This window comes from Apus apus, chromosome 1, assembly GCF_020740795.1.
Source record: "Apus apus isolate bApuApu2 chromosome 1, bApuApu2.pri.cur, whole genome shotgun sequence".
In the NCBI taxonomy this organism is placed as follows: Eukaryota; Metazoa; Chordata; class Aves; order Apodiformes; family Apodidae; genus Apus; species Apus apus.
In genome coordinates, this window is record NC_067282.1 from 149,769,268 (window position 1) to 149,795,147 (window position 25,880).

Below are 25,880 nucleotides of genomic sequence, written 5' to 3' on the forward strand. Positions count from 1 at the left end.
GCATCACAGAGCACCACAGCAATTACCACAAATTGGCAGTCTCAGCAGAGAAGCTGAAGGCTAGATGAGCAGAGAGACCACAGTCTTCTCTTAGCACTTGGAGGAGAGCCTCTGTGCATTAGGTCCTGCTAACCCCCAGCCTTATCAACTGGGGATAAATAGGAATTGGATTTCTAGGGTTATTTGGCAGCATTTGCTTAAAATCTTAAGATTAACAAAACTAAAGGTAAAAAAGCAGAAGGGCGCATCCTTTTCTGAAGCTGGGAATGAGCTCTGTCCTCTGTCTGTAGGTGTTCCCTGGACACTGCACACATGGCTGGAGTCCTTGCGCACATCCTTCCAGCAGCACCGACGACCCCTCATTCAGTGCTTGTTAAAGGAATTCAAGTCCATTCAGGAAGAAGAGTACACAGAGGAGCTCATCACACAAGGGTTGCCTCTGATGTTTGAGATACTGAAAGCCAGCAAGGTAGGATAAATTATGTATTTTAAAGGAATGAGCCTCATTCCCATCCCGTAAGACATAAAGCTTGCAATATTGTTTTGGTGCAGCTGTCCCAAGGCTTGTTTAGACTGTATAGGATTATTTTTTTTTTTTGTACTGTTTGTATTATTTGTATTATAAAATCTCTGGGTTTTTTTCACTGTGGAAGCATGGGTTAAAGGCACACAAGCTCATCACATCTCCTGTTCTCCTAGAACAGCTTAAAACTGATGCTAACAAGCTGGAGAGACAGCAGTGGCTGGTGCATAGTGGTGAAACTGAAGTCAAAAGGGTCACTGCAGTATGACAAGAAATGTTGATCACTGAACCAACCCAAAGGGTAACTTTATCCAGCTTGTTTTACAGGACCATACAACAAATCTAATATTCATGTTTGCTTTGGATTTCTTTAACCTCTCATGTGACTTTCCCCTTCATGTGGGATTTGGATTCTTAAACTTGTGGGGTCTGGTTTCTACAAGCACACAACAGGATAATTTTTTAAAATCTTCTGTGTGATTGTTTGTACTTGCAGCTTCCCCAGATTTATTCTTTCAGCTGACATTTTCTTAGCCAGACAAATCAGACTAAGAAAACCTCTTGAGGGAGGTACCATTGGGTATGCAAAGGGGATGATCGTGGGGCAGGCAGAGAGGAAAATGTCTTGAAGGCTGGATACCTCCTTTTAAAACCTCTTAAAACCAACTGTCTCTTCTCTACTCATCCGCCTGACAGTCAGACACTCCCAAGGAATACCCTGTCAACTTCACTGTTACCAGCAAATCATTTTAGTGATGAAAATCAACAAAAGGATTTGATTGTTGTTTGTTGTTTTTCTTTCTCATGCACCACAATACATGTTGGTATGTTCTTTTAATTAACTGGGAAGTAAGAAACATTTCTCACCCAACTCTATGTGTAACTGCAAGGAGCAAATAATTTTTGGCACCTATAGCAATAACCTAAATAATGTGAAAAGGGAAGAGGTTCTGGTGCTTAATACTAAAAACTCCCAGACTTAGTACAGCTAGGGAAAGCCTACATGGATTTATTTCTTCTATCCTGCTGCAAAAGAGGGCTTGGACTATAGTCCCAAACACATCTTGAACATTTGTTCCATCAATTGTTCTGATTTTTGCTCCCACGAGCCCTCCCTTTGGGATTAGTTTTTATTGGATGGGTATTTTTGGAGAATATTTGTGATGGCTTTTAGGAAATCATTCCAAAACCTAGGATTTGTAGATTATTTATTCTGAACTCACTTGGGTTAATATAGGTTCATCCAGAAACTACCAGCAAGATGATGTTTGGTTTGAAAGCTGATATAAAACTAATCACATTGAAAACAACAGAGATTAAATTTAGGCCTTGTAATCTAGGAAGAGAGATGGCTTGGATTGGTGTTCTCCTGGGTGGTTAAAGCCAAAGCCAGTGATGACCATTACAATTAATTATTTATATAGAATTATACCTCTGGAACATGGTAGACTGGGTCTTCCAAAGTCTGGAACATGGAAACAAATACAGCTGGTACGTTCTGATTTGGGTTCGCTTGAAACCTAAAATGTAGTGGGGTGAAAGAACTGGAATACCACAAAAAACCCTACACAACAAGGAATAAATCTGGGCTGATCTTTATTCCTGCCTCTGGGCCTAGGGGAGCTGCCTGTCTTCGCTCTTCATGAGCATGCATATTCACAAACACACGCACATACACTGCTTCATATTCTTAGAAAAATAATGAGTCATTCTGGGACACTGTAAGGGTTTACAAATTGTCTGCAAATGGCATGAAATATTGCAGCAGTCTTGTCCAAATGACCTCTCACAGAGCTCTCTGAGACAGAAATGAGGACAGACTTTATGCAACCCTTTGGAAGGAATCAAATAAATTCATTTGTAGGAGAATGAGCCAATAAAAGTTCTCCCTAGTCACTTGGTAGAAGGCAGCTGAAGAAAGCTGAGTTTCAAAGGATCTTCTGTTTTACTTTTCTGGAAGGACTGAGAGCAGAGACTGTTCTTTATATATACCCACAGAATGGAAATCTCCTTCAAGAGGTGCAACTGTGGTTCACATCCTTCTCTTTGGAGAGCAAATTGTAAAGCTCTGCATTTTGTAGAGCTGTGGAGAGAGGACTGTGATTTGCTCACTTGGACATCCTTTTCCCTGTGGGCTGGGAACTTCAGGAGAGATTACAACTCTTGCTAAACATCACAGTCTGGCCCAGTACATTTTCTTAATGAGTTATTCAGGGCAAAAAGAATAAAATAAGCAACTAGGACTCACAAAGCCACTTAGCATTTCTTGGCTGATGTAAAACAAGATGTCCCATTTGCTATGTATTGTGATGCTCAGTATATTTTAATTGTATGGCAACTGGCACCTAATAGAAGTGACATTGTGCATTTCTATAAATAGTTCCAACTGTCCCCTAATCTCAGAACAATTTTGCAAATATTAATGAGTTGAGATATAGAGGAAGATCTTATCGCTCCTTTATGTACCGGGAAACTGAGGTAATTAAACAGGCAAATTTTTCAGCACCTTCTAGAGTGACAGTGTCAGCCACAGAAGCTGAGACAACCTGGATAAGCCAGACAGCAATTTGTAATTTGAGTAATTTGGCCGGAGAGGCTCTCCAAAAAACAGATAGAAACACAGGGCAGGTCTCAGAGTAGGAAGCATGCCTTCTGCCCACCTTCTACTTTCCACTGTCAGACAAAATGTTCTTGCAGGATCCAGTACTGTGTCCAGTTCTGGAGTTGCCAGCATGTAAGAAGGACATGGAACTGTTGGGGCAAGTCCAGAGGAGGGCCATGAAGATGATCAGAGGCTTAGAGCACCTCACCTATGGAGGCAGGCTGAGAGACTTGATTTTCCCCAGGAAAGCTAGGGAGGGACTTCTTAAAAGAGCATGTAACGATAGGACGAGGGGAAATGGTTTCAAGCTGAAAGAGGATAGATTTAGATTAGACATTATTAACAAATTCTTTCCTGTGAGGGTGGTGAGACACTGGAACAGGTTTTCCAGAGAAGCTGTGGCTGCCCCCTCCTTGGAAGTGTTCAAGGCCAGGTTCGATGCAGCTTTAAGCAACCTGATCTAGTGGGCGGTGTCCTTGTCCATGCAGGGGGTTGGAACTAGATGATCTTTAAGGTCCTTTCCAACCCAAACCCTTTTACGATTCTGTGATCCCAGGCAGTGCAAAAAGGTCAGGTAATACAAAAATGAAAAGATTAAAGAAAAAGTAACCAGTATCTACAAGAACACCATCAGATACATGGAATCCCTTTTTTCTTACAGATATTTTTTAAAATGTCTGTTCCTAGAGGGTCCAGATGTGAGGGTTTATGTGGGAGCTCTGCCACCAGCCAGCACTGATTCCAGTGTCCTGCGGGGTGGCAGGGTGGCACTCTGTTCCCATTTATGTGCCGGGACACTGACAATAGAAATAAAAATAAAATTTGCAGAAGTCCTGATGCTGGAACACAGAACGGCAACAAAAAACTGGCAAATCAGGCAAAACTGGCTGAGCTGAAGTCCCTAGTTTTATTGTCTCTCTTCAAGCTGTGAAATAAGTGGGGGAGAACAGTGAATAGATTGCACATCGGTTGTTCGCTGCTGCACTAAAGCCCTGGAGGAAGACTTCCAAAAGCAGAAATGAAGGTTTGATACCCAGCTCCTGGTGGCTTCCAGTGGGATGGAGCGCTTTCATTTCCTTTCGTGCCTTTAAATGTCTTTATCAGCTGCACCGTTGAGAATTGGATAGAGAGTGGAGAAGTGGCAGTATTTTCATGCTGGCAAGGCAGAACTGTGAAAAAAGGCAGAGAATGGCTCTGGACTCACTCTTCCCTGCAGTTCCTGCTGTTGTGCGGTGAGCTTGGGTCATTACCAAACCAAAGACCAGAGACAAACTACTCTGGAGAAAGCAGCATCAGTGGGAAGGCCATGGAGAGCTTGAGTTAAGGCACTTCCTAAGAGCAAGCGAAACTCAAACCGGGAAAACTCTGACACTGAAACTGTCAGAAACTTGGTGGTGGTGGATTTGGGCTGCCAGGTGAGGAGGAAAAATGCTGCCATTTTGGGATGGATTGAATCTCTTTGGCAGACAAGCACACATTCTCTGCTAGAAGTGGTTTGGACAGGGCTGCATGAGATGAAAGCTGGAGAGACACTTCTGGGAGTGAGTAGCCCTGAGCTAAACTTCAGCTGCTGCATAGAGCAGATTTGAGTCCCTCAGAGCTAAGATGACACGGGAGATCTTGTTACAGAAGGACAGGAAGATGCAGCTAAATTCCTGCCTGTCAGTATCTGTGTGGTGCTCTTTGTGGCCCAGGGAAACCCCCAAACTTCTCACTGCAAGCTCTCCTCTGCTTCCAGCTGAGGTTGACATTTCCTTCACCTGAATTTTTCTCTGGGCTGGATTGTTCTGCCCCAAATCAGAGGATCATATTTGCCTGAGGAGTGGATGAGCCTGAGGGCTGGCACAAATCAGAGAATGGGCCCCCCAAATAGAGACTTTTAAAAGAACTGTGTGTGGAGGCTGCACCTAGATCTGTGAGCTTTGTAGTGCCTCAGGTGGGGCTCACAGGTCAGCTCTTCTGTTTTTGTGAGTAGGTTCTCTTGAAGATAAAATGCTGAACATGTGGGATGCTTCTTTGTCCCCTGTTAAAATCCTGGAGCTGTTTCAGTTTGATCTTGACATTTCCACAATTTGAAAAGAGAGAGACTCAAAACCACAATCTTGGAAGTTAAACACACCTGGCCTTTGGAGGAGGTTGGTTTTAAATTTCCACTCTGGAGCTCAGTGTGAACTTGAATTGCTATGAAATTCACCTGGCTCCATCCATGCAGATGAGCCAGTACAGTTGCACCGTTGAAGTAGGAGATTATGAGCCCATTTCATCCACTGCTGTGTTCTGTGTACAGCAATTTAAATCAGATTGTCCTTGACCTAGTTTTTTTGTGAAAAAATACAATCTTTTAATTCCAAATAATCTCTCTTACAACTTTCTCCCTTCCCCCCTTAGTATGGGTGAGGAGCTGCTATTTGCCATCACTTGAATGCTTTGTGGTGTGCATACATTACTGAGCTGTGTGTGTTAGTCCCCATGTGCATTGAATGGACGTGCTACAAGTGTTGTCTGAAGCTCCACCTGGCACTGGAGGTGCTTCACACTGGAAAAACTTGTTTTAAGGACTATGAGTATTCTTGTTAGTGTATTGTGCAAGACAAAATCAGCTTGAAAGGTCGTGTGAAGAGTCATTTCTTGCTCTTCCTTAGTTGCATTTTGCAGCTTTCTCTCTTCATCTTTTCCATCAGTAACAAGGTAGTTTCTTTTAAAATTTAGCCTGTTAGTGAGGTGTTGGTCACACTTATGCAGCCAGGCTTGTTGAAAGATGGAGAAAACTACTTTGCAAAGATGTTTCATGGAAGTTTAAAATTCCTGCAGAGTTTCACAAACTCTGCAAATTGTATTGCTGCCTACAGGCAGCTGAAGAAAGCTGCAGGAGCGCACAGACTCTTTTGGAAGTTTGAGCTGTTTGAATAGCAGCCATCAGTCTGGTGGTGACAGTTATTGAGAACAAACAACAATTCAAAACAATAACCAGTTTTTTAAATTCCAGAAGGATTCGGGGTTATGGGTATCTTGAGAAACCTGGACTATATAATTTAAAAGCTAAAGTAGTCTTTCAGCAGTGCAATAGCCACTTAGAATCCAAAAACTTTTAGAAAGCAAAGATTGGGGCTTTTTTGAATATGTCTTTTCAGAAATAGCATCATGTAGGCTCTGTCACAGGTGCAATAACTACTGAAAAAAAAATTCACATCTCCAACAAACGGAAAGCAGCAGAAAAGGCTGAAACACCTGCCTGCTCTGTTGCAGCAAAACGTTCAAAAGCTGAAGCTTGGGATGGGCATCCTGTTCCCTTGTTGTTGTGTTCTTTCTGGATTTAATTCCTCTATAACAAATGTCAGGAGAGTTTCCTCAGAGAATGTCAACAGACTCAACTCATGTGTCTGTTCTGCAAAGTCCAGACACAGTGGTCAGAAACATCGGCTTTCCCCCTAGGTCTGCACATGACCTAGGAAGTAACACTGCAACGTGAAGGAGCTAGAAAATTCCCCTTTGTGTCCCTTGCTTCACAATGGGCTGAAATAGATATTTAAGATGGGCTTGAGTGAAGCTCTGTTTTGCTGTAAGAAGCCAGGCTGTTCTGCAGGAAGGGCTCAGGTTAAAGGGTAGAGGTGAGCCCTGTACAGTGCACAGGTAGGCACTGGGTCATGCTCAGCTCCTAGGGGAAAGCCCTGCTTTGGGAGAGTGCTGTGCATGTTTCTCCTGCTTGGAGAGACACTGGGAAAGATCTCTGGATGCTGGGTGGAATTTTACTTCCTTGTTAAACTGCTTTTCAATAGAAAATTTAATGGTTTCATTAGAATATTTGTTCTCCTTATAATATTTTACCTTTCTAGAAAAAATTAACACCTGAAAACTTGTGGTTTTTGGCTGACAATTGAAATGCTTTTACTGAAGAAAAATGTAGACTTTCTGCAGAGGAGACAGCCACACCAAAAACTGCACTAAAAATAACCCTGAAGACATTTCAGGATGCTAAAGTGCCTGCTTACGTGTTTCATGGAGTGGCTCATGCCCTTCTGTGTGTCAGAGTGCCCAGTGTGTGCTCAGTGATTGATCTTTTGGCTGGGACTTCAAGTGATTTCTTAAGGCAGGTTTCACTGTTCTCAAGTGATTGCAGTGATCTGTAATGTTGCCCGTTGTCATCTGTAGTACTTCTGTGTCTAAACAGTTCAGAGTAACCAGGACGCGAGTTATCCACACATGTACATCGTGCATTCTCCGTGTGAGATGTGAACGCCAGGTACTGAGTGGCATGTTAGTAACAGACTGTTAATCCTGTCTTAGTGTTTTCATAATGCAGATTCAGCTTCGTACTAACACAGGTTTGATTTTTTTTTCTACCCTCTGTCTGTCTTCTAAAATGTTTCCCTGCCAGAGGCAGGAGCCGTTTCTTCCCTGACAATAAATAAATGGTGTAGACCTGCCCTTTTCTGGGCTCTCACCCAGGGATTAGACTGTGCCTGGGGATCTGAGCTTTTTACATACAATGTACAGCTGTGATATAAAGAGCCTTTTGAAAGGGAGGCTTGGCAGGTTTCCCAGAAGCTAACTGAAGGGTCCATTTGTGCCTTACCTGTGATTAATTCTTTTCCGTTTGTATTTGTGGTGGAAGGACTTGAGCCCGGCACTAACAAAACCCATTTTGTTACTCAGTTTACTGCTTCTGACTGTATCCCCAACTTCTTGGACTTCTCTACTTTTGTAACTGTTGACTAATATTAATTATGCTGCTTAATCATCTAGGAGTGACCCTCTAAAGTGGCATTTCATCAGTTTTGAGGCAGCTGGCAAAAGCAAATTATGCGAGAGGACCGTAGTGGAAACACCTAGGCAAGGATGGAAATGGTTCAGAGACATGGCAAAGAAAGTCTTGCAGACTTTGAGTGCTCAGGGCTTGGGGCTCTGCAAAAAGCTTTTTCTGTTGCTTCACTCTTTTTGGCTTTTTCTAGGAAGAGGTGAGCATAAACGGAGGAATAATTCAAGGGTATCCCGGTATGTCATGAATGGAAGTTCATGATCCTCAATGGGCTTGGTGTATCCTGAAACTCTGGCCCTGCTGCAATAGCTGCTGAGAACCACCTGTGAAGTGGGTGACTAGAAGCAGCACTTCTGCCACCCTTCATTTAGCAGAGAGCTAGTTCCAGGTCCAGGGAGAGAAGAGGTACCTTTGCTAGCATCCCTGTTCCCTGAGCAGCGTGGTTTCTCTGCTTGCTGGGGAGATGTGTATGGACAGGTAGACATCAAGCCCAGAAGACTAAGTGTGTTACTTTTCTGCCTAGCATGGTGAGCTTTTGGTTTTGAGGCTTTGTGGTACAGGAATTGGAGGGCATGGTACACTTAAGTTAAAATGGCATTAACAGGGCTGAACTGGCGAGGGTGACATCAGTAGAAAGAAAACCCCTAAAGTACTGCTTGAGATTTCAGAGGCAAAGAAATGCAGCCTAACACTGTAGAGGGCAGCCACTTGGTGGTGATGGGATATCTACAGGCCGGTAAGGAGAACTGAGCCGTCCAGAGAGATGTGGTGGGAATGGGGGAGCCTGTGAAGAAGGGACAACTGAAGGAAAGCCTGTTCAGAAAAGAGCAAACCCTTAGCCTAACTGCTGAATCTGATCTGAGTTTTCCCCTTGAGAGTTTGGAGCCGCCAAGATGACACATATGTTCTACAGGTACTGGAGAAAACTGGCTGTGTATTTCCCATCTGTGTCCTGTCCCTTGCAGGACCACATCCCAGAACAGCTAGGCTGGGTTTACCTGGGTAAGCTGGAATGGAGCAAGCCCTCCCTAGTATGTACTGAAGTCTGGAGGAGCCTTTCCTGAGTCCTGCCACAGACCTTCATCAGATGAATATTGAGGGAAAAATATCCCAGCATTCCCCACCCAGGTCTTCACCTCTTTTCAGATCAATCAGCTAGTCATCTCTGCTCCAGCAACTTGAAAACCCTCAGCTTTGCTTCAAAAGAATTTATTAATTCCCCTCGCAGTTCCAAGAGCATTCACCAGGAGTGGGGAATTCCTTTAGATCTCTGCTGAAGAATGCTTTTAAGTCAGGAGACCGCTTGTATCTACAAAGCAAAGTTGCTCGCTCACCGACCAACTCTCTGCTGGAAGCACATCTCTCAGAAGATTCACAGTTGTTCCCTGTTCCCTCTTGCCTATCTGAAAACTACCCCATGGCTAGGTAAATATTTTTATTATATCCTATGCCAAACTTTCTTCCCCCTCCCATAGTAGAGGATGTGCATCCCTTGGGCTGCAAATGAACACCCATGTCTGAGAGGATGCTGGCCTTGCTCCAGATCTCAGCCTCACACATCCTGGCACAATGTTTTCCAACTGTAACAAGAAAACAAACTTTGGTTTGCTCCTCCAGTGTTAATGTTGCTGCTCAGAACTGCTGCAGCAAATTCTTGCAGCTGTTCTCTCACAGTCGGCTGGTAGGGTGATAGGATCAATGGGCAAGAATTATCCAGCTTGGTGCTTTAAATGGAATGGTTGTGGTAACCATGGTGGATTCTGAGCTTCCTGGCATGGGCATTGTTCAAGGAGTAGGGGTGAATAGGCTGGACGTGTCGTCTCTGCCAGTGCTGGTGCCCCAGGTGGTGGACTCTCACAGTTGTTCCCAGTTACTTCACAAACAGCCCAGCTGGTCCAAGAACAGTATTTGGCTTAAAAAAGCCATTTTTCCCTCAGCCATCCAGTTGCAAAAAAAAGAGCATCCCCTTTCTCTCTCATCTTTGCTGCTTCTTTCTGCCTGTTTTATTGGGACAGCCAGCAGGGAGTAGATTCAGGACCACAGCCCTACAAGCTTGGCTGTGTGCTGGGCGGTGTGAGAAGCAAGCTTAATCTGCTACAATAGCTCACCCCTCCATTTCCTGTGTCTCAGGGACAAAATACGCTGCTGATTGTTCAGCTTTCTAGCAGAGCAGATTTTTTGGTCTTTCAGTGACATACGTTTTAAGTATTTAATGCTATCAACAGAAGCCAAAGGTCTCCAACCTCCTCTCAGTCAAATGAGAGCAGTGTCCTGCATTGGAGCTCTGAAGCTGTGCAGTGCATTGAGCCACTGTCTGTTTGGTGGCCCTGCTTTCTTTCATGCACCCATCCTAGCATCTCTTTTCTCTTTGTCCCATCTCTCTTCTGTGTCTTAGGGTCTGTCTTATGTGAACATATCACATCCTGAGCTAATTAGAGCTCAGTTTACACCAGGTTTTTCACAGGCTTGTGGGCAGTCGGGGGCAAGGTGAATTTATAATGGGCTTGTGTCTGCACACCACAGGGTTTGTGCTGCAGTGGTGACCCAGGGAGCTGGCAGCACCTCACCTGTGTAGGCAGGCTCCCATGGTGTCATCCATCTGATCTGTTCATCGTGCTGGGTGGAGCTATGAGCAGGGATCCCCTTCTTACACCTGTATGACTGGGATTGACCTATTCTTCCCTGGTCTTAGTGCACCTGGATGTCCTGGTACATGGTGCTGTGGCTTGGACCAGTGAGTGAGACCTCAGGCTCCTGATGAGGTGCTGGGAGGTTGCTACTCAGACTTCCTCTCAGCACATTTCCCATGGGCACCCCTAGACGGAGGAGTTGCGTTGTCTTTATTGATGTGTATGTGTGTTTTTGCAAAGCTATTGCCCAGGCACAGCTGTGGCTGGGACTGGTGAGCTCATGGACCCACCAAAACCACAGCAACAGACAGGACCTGTGCACCCCAGCAGATTCAAGAGGCAGCTACCAGCAGCTGTCCTCTTGAGTGCAGTTATTCTGATTTTATTCACTGTGAGTAAGGATGAGCATGGCTCTTCCAATTACACCTCTCCTGTCCAGAAGCTTCCCTGTGCTCTGAGCCACAGAATACATCCTCCATTGTATTTACAGACTTCTTAGAGTCTGCTGGATCCAACTGGGATCTGCCCTGCTGGTAATCAGCATCGCCCCGGACGTGCTCCTCCCTGGCTGACTCAGTCGGCACAGCGCTTCGGCACAGCCCTTCCGAGCAGAGAAGCAATCTCTCTTTCTGCCCTGTCTGTCTAGAGCTCTCCCCCCAAGCCCTCCCGGCGGCTGAGTCACTTCCTTCTTTAAATCTGGCCTTAAATCTTCCTTTTCTCTTTGCCCTGTGATTCACTCCCTTTGTGAAGCACTTTGCAGAGCTCTGCCTGGAGGATGCTGAACAGAGGAGATGCTCCCAGTGAGAGACATCCTCCTTTTCTCAGAGCCACAGCAGTGAGCCCCCTCTCCAAGGGCTGGTCCCTGTGCCCTGCTAAATGATGTCTCTTAGTATCAGTATTTCTCTTATCTTAGTATTTCTTTCACTGCTACATCTGACATAGTAATAGGAGCCAGCTCCTGCCTGTGGGCGAGCGTGTGTAATCCCCTTTGACATCAGTGTGTGCCTGTGAGGGCACAGCTCTACCCTTTCCCACCCCATTTGATTAGATGCAGTAAGGGAGTCATTACAGGATCTCTACCAGTCCTCCTTGTCCCTCGTGGAATATAAGAAGCACTGCAGTTAGAAATGAGCTCAGAGAAAGAAAAGCTTCAATTTCAGCTCTATAAGCCCGGAGATATTTTTAGTATAACATCTACACTCCTCAAATTTTTATACTAAGATTTTTTTTGCCCCTCTCCTGCTTACTTCCTTGGCATTGGACCTTCTCATGTCTAAGTGCCCTGCGTTTTCACAGTTTCCTGCTTTGAGAGGGATTAGACAACCAACAAGGTAGTTAAAAGATACTGTAATGAATGAACCATGTAGCACCATTGAACTTGGCTAGACCTGCTCCAGTTATCAGCAAAGCTGGGATAAAACTTGCCAAAGCTTTTTAATCCTGCTTTTGGCTGTGACTGTTTCGCTATCCTTGCAGCTTGGGCGTCAAATATGCAAGCTGCTGAGGTGCTTTGGAAAGCATCTTGTGGGGGCCTTGCCCCCAAAGTCTGGGCAAAAATGGGCAAGGCCCAGGGACCAGACCTGGTTCAGTGAAGGTCTGATAGCTTCCTCAGGACACTGGTGCCCAGGCCAGTGCCAGCGTTGTAAGAGCACATTAATGAAACATTTGGGATTGAACGAGGAGATTCAGTGGCAGACTGGGATGCTTCAGTCACTCTGTAAGGGAAGGTTTGTTTGTGAGACTGTTGCACTTAGAAATGCATCCAGGCTGTGCAGCAAAATCCATTTGTAGCTCTGGTTTTCTAAAACATGAACAATGACCACTTTCTTAAGAGCGACAAGAAGTCGTTTTCCAGTACAGTAAGTCTGCAAATAAAAGGAAATCACTAGTGCCAAGGAGCTTTGTTCCTACAGAAGGGACAGGGACTGTAGAGTTTCTTATTTTCCTAAGACCTCTGGTCCCAAGAGAGGACTTTTCATATTAACTGATTCCTACAGGAGACATAGCAACAAAGTAAATGAGAATTGCAGTTTCTAACACAGATAATCCTAAGCTCTGAATTTTAATAAAGCTTCAACAATCAAATTATTCAGCTTCAAAACAGGCAACGCTTGAGAACAATGTAACATCTCCTTTGCATACTGATTGTACCTGGCATACTAAGCTTACATTGCATGTATTTGTTTTCTTTTGCTTAGAATGAAGTGATCAGCCAGCAGCTCTCTGTCATTTTCACTCATTGCTATGGACCCTACCCTATTCCAAAACTCGTTGAAATTAAGCGCAAACAGACCTCTCGCCTAGGTAAGTGTGGCTTGAAGATAACTCGTCGGTTCTCCAAGGGAAGCTGTGGGCAGTCTGTGCCACTGGCTTGGAGGGGCAAAAGTCAGAGAAAAACTGGAATTTCAAAGGCAGAACTAGAAGAAGAAACAGCCCCAAACTTAGGCTGACCTGGAACTCCCAGTGAAAACAGGAGGGTTGTCAGGTGCGTTAGGGTGGGACCGTGTATCTGCAAAGATCTGTCTCTGTTGCTAATTAGGCTGGGATTGAGCCTGTGGCCCAAAGCCAGATGTCCATCCTCATCTCAAAGCACTGTGGCTGGCTGCAGGTGATGCCACAGCAGCAAAGCCCTCCCAGCCCTGCTGACAGAGCCCGGGTTGTTTTAGTGTGACTTAGAGAAGACTTGAGTGATTGTCCAGGATATTGTCCAGAAGACCTGAGCTATATTCTTCCCCTTGGCAGGAAGACTTCCCTGCAGAGGGAGTGGGGTGTCATAAGGTATAAATGAGCATAGGGCCCTCCAGCATCCGTTCAGCTGCAGTTTGCTTTGGGTAGCAGAGCTGGGAGGCTGTGCCAGCTCCAGTGTTATCTCAGTGAAGGTCATCATGAACTTCAAAGCTTTGAATTCCCTTTGAACTCCACTTGGCTGGCTGGGGTGGGTTCTATCTCAGGCTGTCCAAAATAGCTCTATGGGCTTTACTCATTAAAAACAATATCCTTTTACACTATTGTCCTCTTTTCTTAAAACATGAAAATATTCTGTACTTTCATGACCTCTTCCAAACCAAAGTTATTGGCTTTTTTTCTTCTTCTTCTGTTTGTTGTTCTAGATCCCCATTTTCTTAACAACAAAGAGATGTCAGATGTTACATTTCTGGTGGAAGGAAGACCATTTTATGCACATAGAGTGTTGCTATTTACTGCATCACCAAGGTAAAATATAGAGACATTTCTAGTTTTTTAGAAAAAATAGAATTAATTTTGTGGTTTTGCTTTTGTTGCTGCTGTTAAGATTCTTTGACAGTTAATGTTTCAATCTTCTAGTTTTTCCTAAGCAGAAAATCTCAACAGCATGTTTCTGATCAGTCTGCAGGATGTTTAACCAGTGCTCCCATCACTAGGTTCTCACTCAGTAAATGGTCCATGCTTCTGGCCACGCATCTGACTTCATTCCACTGAAGCACATTTGCATGGAGCTCATTGCTGCATCCAGCTCTTAATCTAATAATAATTTATCCTGTGAGTGGCTAAATCCTGCCTTTCATCAGTGTAGGCAGTCTTCAGGAAAAATAAGCTACTATCACACAATTCATTAACAGCATTTGACATATTTTAAATAAGATTAAATAACAGAATGCATCATACTCTATCCAAAGACAGTATTTATGGTCTGTTTGTTCCCTGTGCTAAGAAGGCTGGACATAGATTACCCAGCTCAACCCAACCCTAAAGATGCTCACAAACCTTATTTGTTCACAGCTTTCTAAACAAAATTAGCTGAGTCTCCATAATGGCATATTTGAAAATGTGGCAAAGACAAGCCACAAAGTTTGGGTAGTTTGAGCAATGTGGGAATTGTTTCAAGCTGTGCTGCCAACCCAGCACAGAGCTTTGCATAAAGCAATTGCAGTATCTGACTCTGCCTTCAATTAAGAAATAGGTATTTTGATTTAGAGCATATTGATAGACATACAAACACGTTACAAACTCCAGCTTTAAATCTATACATGGTGTTCATGGTAGAGTTTGACATTAGTGAAAGCAAATAAACCTTAACCATATTTCAATTAACAAGATGTAGTTGCAATACAGAAAAGGTTACTGTCCAGCAAATGCTGGTCTTGCTAGCTAAGCCAAGTTTTGCATTACTGCTCAAAGGTCAGAGGAATTATCAAAAAGAGCGAGTACAAGGGCAGATGTTTCTGACAGCACATTTCCCATTGTTACCTTCTGATCAAATGGGAATATCTGGTTTTGAGAAATAAATTGCTGTAGATGTATATATGTCTCACATAAATCTGCAAATACATGTTTTTTTCTGACATCCATGTCTGAATTTCCAGTTTTGATAATCACAGAACAGCAGCCTATTCAGTTTCCTCTCCTGCCTGTTCTTACACAATCATATTGAACCTGTATAGACGCATTAAAAGTCTTAGTGGAGTTGTTTTAATATTTTGTTCCAGACTATTTTTTTCAAGTGGCATAATGGACATAGGGCAAAATTTATCTCCTTCAAAAATGGTGGTGTGCAGCTTTTTCATGTTGCAAGTCTGCCTAAAAAAAAGTTTATTTTTTGTTTTGTAATATGTATCATAACAGTCTGAATTTCTCATATAGATTTTTCCTATTGTGATATCATATGTATTTTTCAAAAAATTCAAATTGAAATCTCCTAAGAGAGGCTTCTTCCTTTTAAACTTTATGTCAGTGTCTAAATCTCAGTGCTTTTCAGTGACAAATCCATTCATTTCAGTGTACTGTTTTTGCAAGAGCTGATGCTGTCCTTCCACTCTGCCATACTTTTTCACAGAGATAATTGGGCTGGTATTTCAATCTTGCTCCTTTTTATTTAGGTTTAAAGCATTGCTGTCTAGCAAGCCCTCATCTGATAGTACTTGTATTGAGATCAACTATGTGAAGTACCCCATCTTTCAGGTAAAGTTTGAATGGAACATGTAATAGGAACATCGTACATGCCCTGTCCAAATTAGTACGTATGTATTTGAGAAACATGTAGCTCAGAGTAGTGGCTGCATGAGCAGAGGCTTCTCCTCCGTTCATACACTAAGCTGCAGAGTGCTATTGATTGGAAATGTAGTGCCTGACCAGATATAATAGCATGTATGTCACTTATACAGGCTATACAGACAAGGCAGTGCACGTCAAGGTGAAGCACTTGATGTTTTTTTTCTCCTGTTGGCTCTTTCTGTAATTAATGAATGGCTTGGAAGAGACACAGTTCCTTCCCTCTATTAGCAGTATTGTTCAATCAGTTTTTTCCATGAAAACACAGAGCTTGCTTTCTGTATCTTTAGCATATATGTGCTATATATGCTTCCCCTTATTTTAGAGTCAGAGCTCAGACAGGTCCATGTAATAACTGGTACCACTGCAGATCATTCCCAGCTGTCTACAATAACTTGAGGCTTGCTGGAAGCTCACTGCAGAGGGTTCTTAGCTGGCTCATGTTAACAGTGCAAAGCCTCCCCACTCTTTCTCATCATCCATGCATGCCCATACAGAGCTGAGTGAAGGTGGGGGCTCCATTGCCAGGGAAGGAATAAAGGAATAATCATTATATATGCTGTATTTGCCTGAATCAGTCATGTACTGAATATACTGGGGAATACATTAATAATTCAGAATTAATTACTCAGCTTCTTGCAAACTGTTGGGTGCTCACTAGGAAGTCCAGACAATGTGGCTGGTGAGGGTTGAGGCATTAGACTGCCTGTGTGAAGGAAACATTGAACTGTGCAGAAAGAGACAGTAACCAAATACCTCTTAAAATTAGGAGGTTTGGGCCAGTTTTATCTACAAATCCTTGGTGGTATTGGAAAGCCTTGGGTATTGCCTACAATCTTTACATTACTCCTTGTTCTCTGATGTCTTGGATTGCTTTTTATAAACACTCCCTTTGTTTTATTACAGCTGGTTATGCAGTATCTTTATTATGGAGGTGCAGAGTCACTCCTGATTAAAAATAATGAAATTATGGAGGTAAGAGACATTTATCTTAATTGCGATGGGAACAATGCTAAGTGATCTGTGTTTCATTCATCCAAGGGCACTTGGCCATCGGGCAAGACATGAGCACTCCTGTAAGAGCCAGCAGCACTGCCTTGCCTAGAGTGCCCAGCTTGTCCACAGCCCTGCAGGAGACACTCAGTCTACTTCACTGCTATTCACCCATTGTGGTAACTTTTGCCAGTGTGAAGTTGACTGGTCAGAGAAGAAGGAGAAGAAAAATTATGATAATCAAGCACAAAAACTGAAATAAAAGTATCTCGTTAGGTGCTTTGAGAGGCTCTTTCAAAGAAATGCAAAGCTGGTATTAGCAAAATCTGGAAACAGCTCCCAGCAGCATAGTAAACCATCCCCTCTCTCTCTCAGCCGGGTAGGTGAGGTGCTGTGCTCCAGCTGGGCCAGTCAGCTTCTTTCTGCCCCACTCTTAACTTCTTTGCTTAGGTTCACATGTCCAACCCTATCTCAGCAGTGTAAAAGCATCCAATTTGGTTCCTCACTTGGGAGAACTCTTGGGTATGCACCTGGCTTTAATAATGGGAGGAACCCCTCTGGAGTCACCGTTCAGGTCAATTTCAAGCATGTGATTGTCAAATTTTCTAAATTAAACCTTCAGGTGCTCCCTGAAATACAGAGACTTCTTTGCCCCTTTAGCACTGCATGTAAAACATCCAGTGCCATTGTGCCCATTGGTGAAAGGCAAACCAAGCCAACTGCAGCTGCTTGAGCCTTCAGTCTATCACACATCCATTACCTGTGTGGGTGTTGTGTCATCCTCTTCCCAATAATACTGTGTGTTGTCCTTGCCAGGTATGATCAGTCTAATGATTCTGACTAAAAAGAACTGAACTATTTGAGCAAATCCTTGATGGTTGTTCAGGGAGTTTTCCTGGTGACAATCACCAAATTATAGCAGCCAAAAAGAAAATGCTAAAATCAGAGCTACTTAAAGAGCCGGTAATCATCAATGTACAGATTATAGTCTGCCACCATCAGGTTTTCTTGTTGCCTACATTAGTTACTCTGTCCCTGTGATGCTACTGTCTGGGGCATCCACATGAGGCTTGGCTTTTACTGAAGTACTGCTAACCAGAACTTGGGAGTGACTCTTCTCTGAGGGAAGAGTAGCCTGGGTGAATCAGTTCTGATGGGTACAGGGACATCTGTACCAACCCCGCTAGCAGCCAGAGGATGGAGCTGGTCAGAACTGAAATTACCCATCTCCAATGCAGATTTTTAACTAAGCATACCCACACTGACTTTCGGAGTGTTGTAGGAGAAGGTCACTGATCCTCTCTTTCACTGGTCATTTTGAAAGAAGCTCCTGAATTTCCATCCCTTTTTGAAATAAGGAGACTTAAGCTAGGCCGTGCCATGGCTTTATGGAGATGTGTTATCACCTGGGCTGCTAAAAAACTTGAGCTGCAGTTCAGCTAGCTGTTTGCTCTACTTTTGTGACATCTCAAAACTTCTGTGACTCAAGAATGTATGACTGATTGATTGATCTGTTGATAACAGATCTTGCCATGGTTCCTCACAGTTTAAAGTAATTACAAACCAGCACGTGACTGCTTGAGCCACAGAGGCAGCTGGAATAAGATTTGGCTTTATCTTTCAAAGCTGCATTTAGCAACTTGCCTTATTACAAATACGATAACAAGAAGCACCAGAAATACTCCACAGAAATCTTTGCTGCAATTCATAATTGGGGCCAGCTGGCTGCTATCACATCAGCACTGCAGATTTCCAGCACTTGGATTTATTTATGGGATTAAAGCAGAGTTTAAGCAGACTGCATAGGAGAAGTCAGAATAGTGTCATGGAAGTTTCAGAGTTTTATTCCCCTGTGCTCCTACCTAGTGGTATGAGAGCCCTTTTGGGATTCACAGGATAGCTTTTTGTCATACACTCCTAGATGATTAGAGCCATATAAATGCCTAAACACCTGAACAGCTTGGCCTAAGAGACCTTGCTGGGTCAGAGCAAGGTTGCAAGCAATGAAGAACCTCAGCCTACTTCCTAAGCCAGAGCAGAGAGCCAGACCTACCATGGAAAGACAGAAAATGAAATTTCATTTCCCTGCTATAAAAGGACAGAAAGGGGGAAACAGGGGAAATCTTAGCACTACTGAATCAGTTGGAGAAGTCATTTGTAAGCCATTTTCACCCTGCAGGCTTCAGGTTATGCTCACAGTCTACAGGGGCATGCAGAGATCCCAAGGCAGTGCCTGGCCAGGTAGTATACTCATAGGGTGGACACAAGACCAGACAGGGAGGTCAGCTTGAGTCCTGGAGGCAGGAGAGCCAATGTGGTGCAGCGATATGGATGCGTGACACTAACATGAGTGTTAACTAGGCAGGGTCTTGCACCAAGGTGGTTCCCACCATTGCATTGTATCCTGCTGTGCACCCACTCCTTGGAGCAATGTGGAGCCAGATAGTGCCTGTTGCCTGAACATGACCTTACTGCTGAGCAAGAAGCATATACCAATCTGACTCCACTTCCTTGAGCCTGCTGAGGTGATGGATTTGAAGTTTATCTCCTCTCTAGATTTTTAAGACTGCCCAGGGTGGTTATCATCATCTGGTTTGAATTTCTTTATATTCTTCGTCCTGGCTCTTCTTCTGACATCCCCACATCCAGCCCAGGTGCTCTGTTTCAGCCAGATCTTGGGGAATGGTTGAATTGGAACTGTTTTATCCTGGAATGTAACTGCAGATCCCTCCTTGAGGAGTGACCAAAGACTCTCCAAGCTGCTGTTTCGTTTTTCTTCCTCTCACACCCCCCCACCCCCCTGACCCTATTCCAATGTGGATCTGAGCAGCCTGTGGTGATGTCTCCATGTACAGCTTCTCATAGTGTTATCTAGGGTGGACTGCAAAGGGTTGAAGCAACCAAGCAACCTTCTCATTCTGACTTCTTGCCGTACTTTTGTGCTAACCAAAGCAAGGGCAGAGAAAAAAAATATAATGAAACAGTAAAGAAACAAGCTCTGATTCTGTATTTCTCAGCAGTTTTGACTATTTTTTCCCTTGCCTCTTTTTTTTTTAGCTTCTCTCTGCTGCTAAATTTTTCCAGCTTGAAGCTTTACAACGACACTGTGAGATCATTTGCGCAAAAAGCATTAATACAGAAAACTGCGTGGATATTTATAATCATGCCAAGGTAAAAATAACTGCCTGTGCTTGCATGTTGTGTGTCTGTTGTCATACTCAGAGGTCCTTTTTTATGATAAATAGCAATACATTTCTCATATGCTTAGTATGTTTGGTTTGTATTTAAAATGTATCATTCGTTTACTGGGACTGAGTGGCTAATCGGTACCTAGGATAGTGACAGTCCTAAACCATGCAGTGTAAGAGCATCAGTGACAACTCTCACCCTCTTCCCTAAGCATTTCAAACTCAATTTGTGTGTATCTTCATGTGGCAGACCTAGACCTTATTCTGGCAATCCGAACTGCTGAGTTATTCAAAAGGAATCACCTAAGTGAATAAGACACCTCACCTTCTCCTTGCAAGTTGTGTATTCCCATTACAATTTCCTTTTTCCTCCTGCCTGAAGCCCGTTGGGGTGATATACTCAATGCTGGTGACAGCTTGTCAATATATAAAAATACTCTGTCAAAGTGCAACATCTCACAGCCGTGCAATGATGGTAATGAGAACGTTATGTCTTGCAGAGGAGAGATTTGCAGCTTCTTACTGGAATCAAATTATTTACTTAGCTCGTAAGGGAGCCTATGTTATTAGGCATAAAAGCATGGCATTTTTTGATCTAGAAAACCTATTTTTGTTTCTTGATGGAGGTGGTTGCCATATTGATTAGTTTCACTTTTTCTCCTCTTGTGTGCTTAGTAGTTAGACTTCGACTTGGAACATGAAAATGATACACAAATAGTTGCAATGAAATATTTTTAAAGCATTCCTTAGATTTTTTTTTTCTATAGCTTACATGATCTATATGAGAGATAAAATGGTGCAGTGTGACATGGAGGTTTGATTGAACAGAGTAATCCTGTAGATTGTGCCAAACCCCTGCAGACCTGACCCCTCTGTTCCCATCATCTGGTATTTCCTATGGAGAGCAGTACTGTTAGGTATTGATAACACACAGATAATGCACAGATATAGAGGTAACACACAATCAGTGTTTGAAATAGCATAAAGTTCCACCTATAAAATGAACAAGAAATGAGGTGTATCTGCAGGTCCATTTATTGTAACAGGGAAAAAAAATCAGCAGTGCAGGAATCTTTTGAAAAATATTTGATTCATCAGCTCATGTGGGAACTTCCCAATTCATATTACTATTACTGAAAGTAAATTGAATAATTTTGTTTTTAAAATCACATATTTCCTTTGAATCATGAAATGTGGCTGTTATTTACATCCTGATTGAAGAAAGTTCTTAGATGGAGCTTTAGACCTGTCTGAGGAACTTGGGCACTGCTGATGCTGGGACTGAACAAACCCAGTGGCTAAATCCAGCTCCTTGTTTGCCTGCAGAGGCCCCAGCCTGCAAATCCCAGTGGAGTCAGTGGAATGGCTGTGCTTGCGAGGCTTTTACAGCCAGCGTCTTGTTTGCACTGATGTAAGTTGTGCATTGCAGAGATAGCCAAGCTAGCTGTGAATGAAATCTTGACTTCTGGAATTAGTTAAGCCACATCACCCTAGAGCTCTGCACGGGCCAATTTACCCCACTTCCAGTAAATTACCAGGGCCAAAATTCATACTGCTATAGCTAGAAGGTTTCCAGTACCTGAACTCACACGCTGCCTGCAAAGCAGAGAAGACACTCCATCTTTTTGCTCCTGGTCTGTGTGATGTGCAGGTGATTAATCTGAGCACAGATCATTCTGCCCAGAGTGTTTGCATCACACAGTAGCTTCATCTGTTTGTTACATGAATATGAGATAATGGTAAGTGGCAAAAGAGGCCAGATGGTCCTGCTGAGCCAGGGGAGCTCACAAGCAGTTTGAGCCCAGCTCACCAGCCAACTCTCTGCTTTTCCGTGTTGCTCTTTGAAGTGTGGAAAAAGCTTGTGTTAGACCCCAGTGAGGATGGGAATGAGGTGAGAAGCACTGAAGCCAGGAACCGCCGCATCAGCCAGGAGCAGGTTTTGAGTAACTTGCTCCTGTTGTAGCTACCATTTCCAGTCCTTGTACTTCACAAGCTCAGCTGCACCTGCAGGAAGTCAGGCGATGCTGAGGTGCTCTGGAAAAACACCTGCTTTGCCAGATGAGCACGTAGATCCAGAGACACATGGGGCACAGTCTTTGTCATCACAATTGAAAGATATGATTTGGTGGAAGCATAGCATGAAGTGAGCACAGATTTGGAAAGCGTTCTGTGGTGGGGGCCTAGGTTGTAGAACAGTGTTTAGCAGGGTGGTGAGCTGTGTAAAAGGAGCTGTAGGAATAAGAGTTTGAGAGTGTGGGCTAAAGAGGTGAAGTACTGGTGAGAAGGTGAGACAATGTGGATGTGGCCACAAAAGCTGAATTGAGAGTATTAAAATAATCTGTGGCATCCCTGTGGACTTGGCATTCTTAAATTCTTTGTGACATCTACAAAGGCAGTTATTCGATTAATATAACTTTAAGGATTTCATTTTTCAAAGCCTTTGTCACTGTTCTTTACTTCCAGAAAAATCTAATTGACTGGGTAGATTTGATTTATAATAGTGATCGAGTATTTACCACTAGATACCAGTTGTTTTTTACATGAATGCCCCCAAACTCCCAACAAAATCATTTGGAGTTTCAAACACATGCCTAAAACACTCAGCACTTCAGCAGATTGCAGTCTGTGCCTCAGAACAAATGTGAAAAGTAAAGTACATTATTTCTTCAATGTCATGAATATATTGAAATAATGAATAGGGATGAACAGTGTTTCAGAGAAGAATACAGATTCAAATGTGCTGTTGCATTCAAGTGCGAAGTAGTGTACTCATAATTTGATGAAAACTTGCTTGGTTTGAAATCAAGTTAAATTCACTCATTTTCCTTGGGAAGACAGGTCCTACCTAGCCCTAATATGTATTTATTTTCTTTTTATTATTATTATTTTTCAATTTATTTGTAGCAATTTCCATTCTTGGTTCTGAACGTGATGTGGTGGGCATTACTGCTGTGTAGTTGTTCCAGCCTGGACCCAAAGCTGTGCAATGTCCCAGCAGTTCTGGCCCTTCAGGCTGCACCTCACAGCCAAAGGTTCCCACTTTACCCAGAGCTCAGACCTAGCAGGAGCTGCTTACTTGGGCAGGAGGATGGGCTGAGCACTGCTCTCTTCGCTTCCATGCCTTGTAATTACACCTATAGTGGAATATCACAGCTATACTCTTTGTATGACCACAGGATCTAGCCAGTGGGTGATGACCAGTACAAGACACCCATCAAATGACCACTACTGGTCATTTAAGGTTTGCTCATGCATTTTCTCTCACACATTTAAGGTTTGCTCAGACATTACAGTATCCCTGCCAGTAACCCTGCCGCAGTGTCCCATGGAAGGGGGATACTGACAGCCTCAAACCACGTGCACTGCAAACCTCCATTTCTCCTCCAAAGATCCCTCAAAGCATGAAACTTTGCATGAGAGGTTTCTGGAGTTTTATGTCCCATCTTGCTAGGGTTGACATTCATGAAACTTGGTCTGTAGTGTGTTTTCCAAACCTGTAGTTTTAGGGTGTAACTTACAGCATGAAATCATGGGTCTAGTGAACTCTGTGGTAAATCTCCCACCGATTTTCAAAGAAGGAAATCTTCAGCCCCTGGAAATTTGTTTCCTTAACAGCCAGGGCCTTATAACTTAGAATTGTTACCAGAATCATCAGCATAACATACTATTTGATTAACTCCTTCCCCTCCATACATATATATCTGTAAGTATTACTGTGCCTGTCTGAAAGGCTTAGCTTGCGTGTTTGATTGTGTGCAGCTCTTATGCAGTGTATTTGCTGAGCAGGTTTTCTCAGAATGGTTACCTTTCTCTAATTTCACTTTTTTGTAGTTTCTCGGAGTCACAGAACTATCTTCCTATTGTGAAGGTTACTTCCTAAAAAACATGATGGTCCTCATTGAAAATGAAGCTTTCAAACAGCTGTTGTATGACAAGAACGGAGAAACCTCTGGTCAAAATGTACTCCAGGACTTACAGAGGACGTTGGCCACAAGGATTCAGTCAATTCATTTGTCTTCTTCAAAGGGCTCCATTGTGTAAAGCTGAGGAAGATGGCTACCCTTGAATAAAGACCCTGCAAGCTAAGTCTGCTGTTGCAGTTGCTGAAACCCATCGCAGTTGCTTAAACGACTACCAAAAAAAAAAGCATAATTAAAAAATTCTACTTTGCATCCAAATAGTTATGTGTGGGCCAGAGGTTCTGCACTGGGGCTGTGGCCCCCTTTGGATAAAGGAATACAGAAGACAAAGCTCCTCCGTGTTTTTGAGCAAATGGGGTACAAGAGTACCCAGTGAATCGCTCTTGTACTCAAATTCTGAACACGCGCATGGTCGTGGAGCTTCATGCCAACAAAAAACAGAACTCACATGAGTGAACAGCAGAAGCTCCTGCCTGAGCGCTGGTGCCGGGGAACACCCAAATTGACCAGTTAATCATTTAAGGTGGATTTGTTCCAGTGTTACACATTTAAGAACTATATTTATCCCGGAGTCCATTATCTCCATTATGTAAGAACTGTTGTTGCTGTCAAGCAAAGATCAACTGTATTAGAGCGTGGGTAAGACTGTTACAGCTGCGGAAATACAGTGGCGGATTTTTAGGGGTGGGAACTTTTTAAATTGTTCATAAAAAGTAATGGGGTGGCCTTGTAGTTTAAAAACTATTTCTTAAGCTTAAAATTTCATTTTCGACAGAGCTGTGTTTGAGAATCTATGTAACATGTTTTGTTTGTTGTTTTTTTTTAAATGGTAAAATGTACATTGTGTAAACATACGTATGATCAAGTTTTGCTTGTATTCTTTCCTAGAGTGGTATAATCTTGCCTTAAAAGGCTATGGTTATGCCAAAGAGGTACATTACCCAGACTATCTCTAATACAGTAGTTGGGGGTGGGGGCAGGAGAACTGCATGCTTCTCGTGATTTGGGGTTAAAAACAATGACAAACTCAACATGCATTTGCATGGTAACTGTACCTGTGAAATGTTACATTTGTGCTCCATTTCGCCAAGACAAATGCAATGTTACTTCTTGTCAAACTTCATTTGTGAAATTAGCATATTTTTTTATTTGATGCGATTGGTTGTGATATGATACCCCTGGAGACCCTTCTTGAGATGCTTGATTTCTGTTTGTTACAGTGAAGGGATAATAACAGATCTTTACTTCAGTAATGTGTTGATACTTTGCTACTGGCCAGAGATTGTGTCCAAGTTAGACATTTTTAAATTATAATTAAATATGTACTATAGAATGATTTCTCACTGTATCCTGAGAATGTATAGGTTATCTACAATGCAGAGTTTGGGTGGGGTGGGATGGGGGTGTGATTTAATGTCAGAGTTTCATATATTTTGCAGCCTGTTGTTAGCAAGACAAATTTGCTACATGCTACAATATTCCTGATGCTGTCTCTGGAAACCTCAGCAAGGCAAAGATACTGCCTTCTCCATGGCCAAGTGACATTAATATATTTATTTTTTAGCATGCTGTTCAGAAGCTGTGCCCAGTTCATAGACTTCAGAAGTTTTATTTTGACAATGCATGTTAACCTCTTGTTCTTTTATTGAAGTAGTCCACGTTGAGTGCTTTTCCATGTTGATAGCTTTTGGCATGCTCAGAGAACAGAGTTTTGGCTTTAGATATCAACACTGTAGGAAGCTGTTACATGACTCTGAGGTGCAAATCCTCCTGTGTGCTTGGTCTTTTAAAGCCTTTATAGTTTCTGCAACAAATAGCAAAGATGTGTAAACTGCCACTAATGTCATGGAAACACAGCATGTCAGTCAATTAGGCTTATTTTTCCGCATAGTAGATGTTCACACTATATGTTCTCTGGAACATGTAGGTAATGGCAACTTCTGCGTGAATGTTGGGATCTAAGAGAAGCAAGACTGTGGCTGATGCAACAGCAACACGCAGGGGTGCTTCTTGTTGTTTGCTGTGCCTCCTCATCCATGGAAGCCCATCCTTCCAAGCCAATGATACCTAGATAGGGGCAGACCTCACCCCACAGCTTCATAGTTTAAAATAGCAAAGTTTTTCAAACAGTAATCACTATAGTAAAATTCTTCCTTTGGGTACCTGCGCAGTGCCCAGCGAAGTCACCAGAAGTTTCATATATGTATATATTTATAGGTAAAATGGCTTTTTCTGGGAAA

The 25,880-nt window shown here is 43.0% G+C and overlaps 1 protein-coding gene across 1 annotated transcript in view; it reads left to right on the forward strand.

Annotated features, from left to right (window-relative positions):
• Nucleotides 1-24,967, forward strand: part of ABTB3 (ankyrin repeat and BTB domain containing 3) — a 178,140-nt gene extending 153,173 nt beyond the window's left edge. Inside the window, exons 11-17 of the mRNA XM_051638474.1 lie at nt 291-469; nt 12,710-12,815; nt 13,622-13,724; nt 15,368-15,449; nt 16,446-16,514; nt 19,590-19,703; nt 23,552-24,967. Of these exons, the coding sequence (XP_051494434.1) occupies nt 291-469; nt 12,710-12,815; nt 13,622-13,724; nt 15,368-15,449; nt 16,446-16,514; nt 19,590-19,703; nt 23,552-23,761 (863 nt within the window). The 3' untranslated portion in view covers nt 23,762-24,967. The remainder of the gene's footprint in view (nt 1-290; nt 470-12,709; nt 12,816-13,621; nt 13,725-15,367; nt 15,450-16,445; nt 16,515-19,589; nt 19,704-23,551) is intronic.
• The last annotated feature ends 913 nt before the right edge of the window (nt 24,968-25,880 follow it).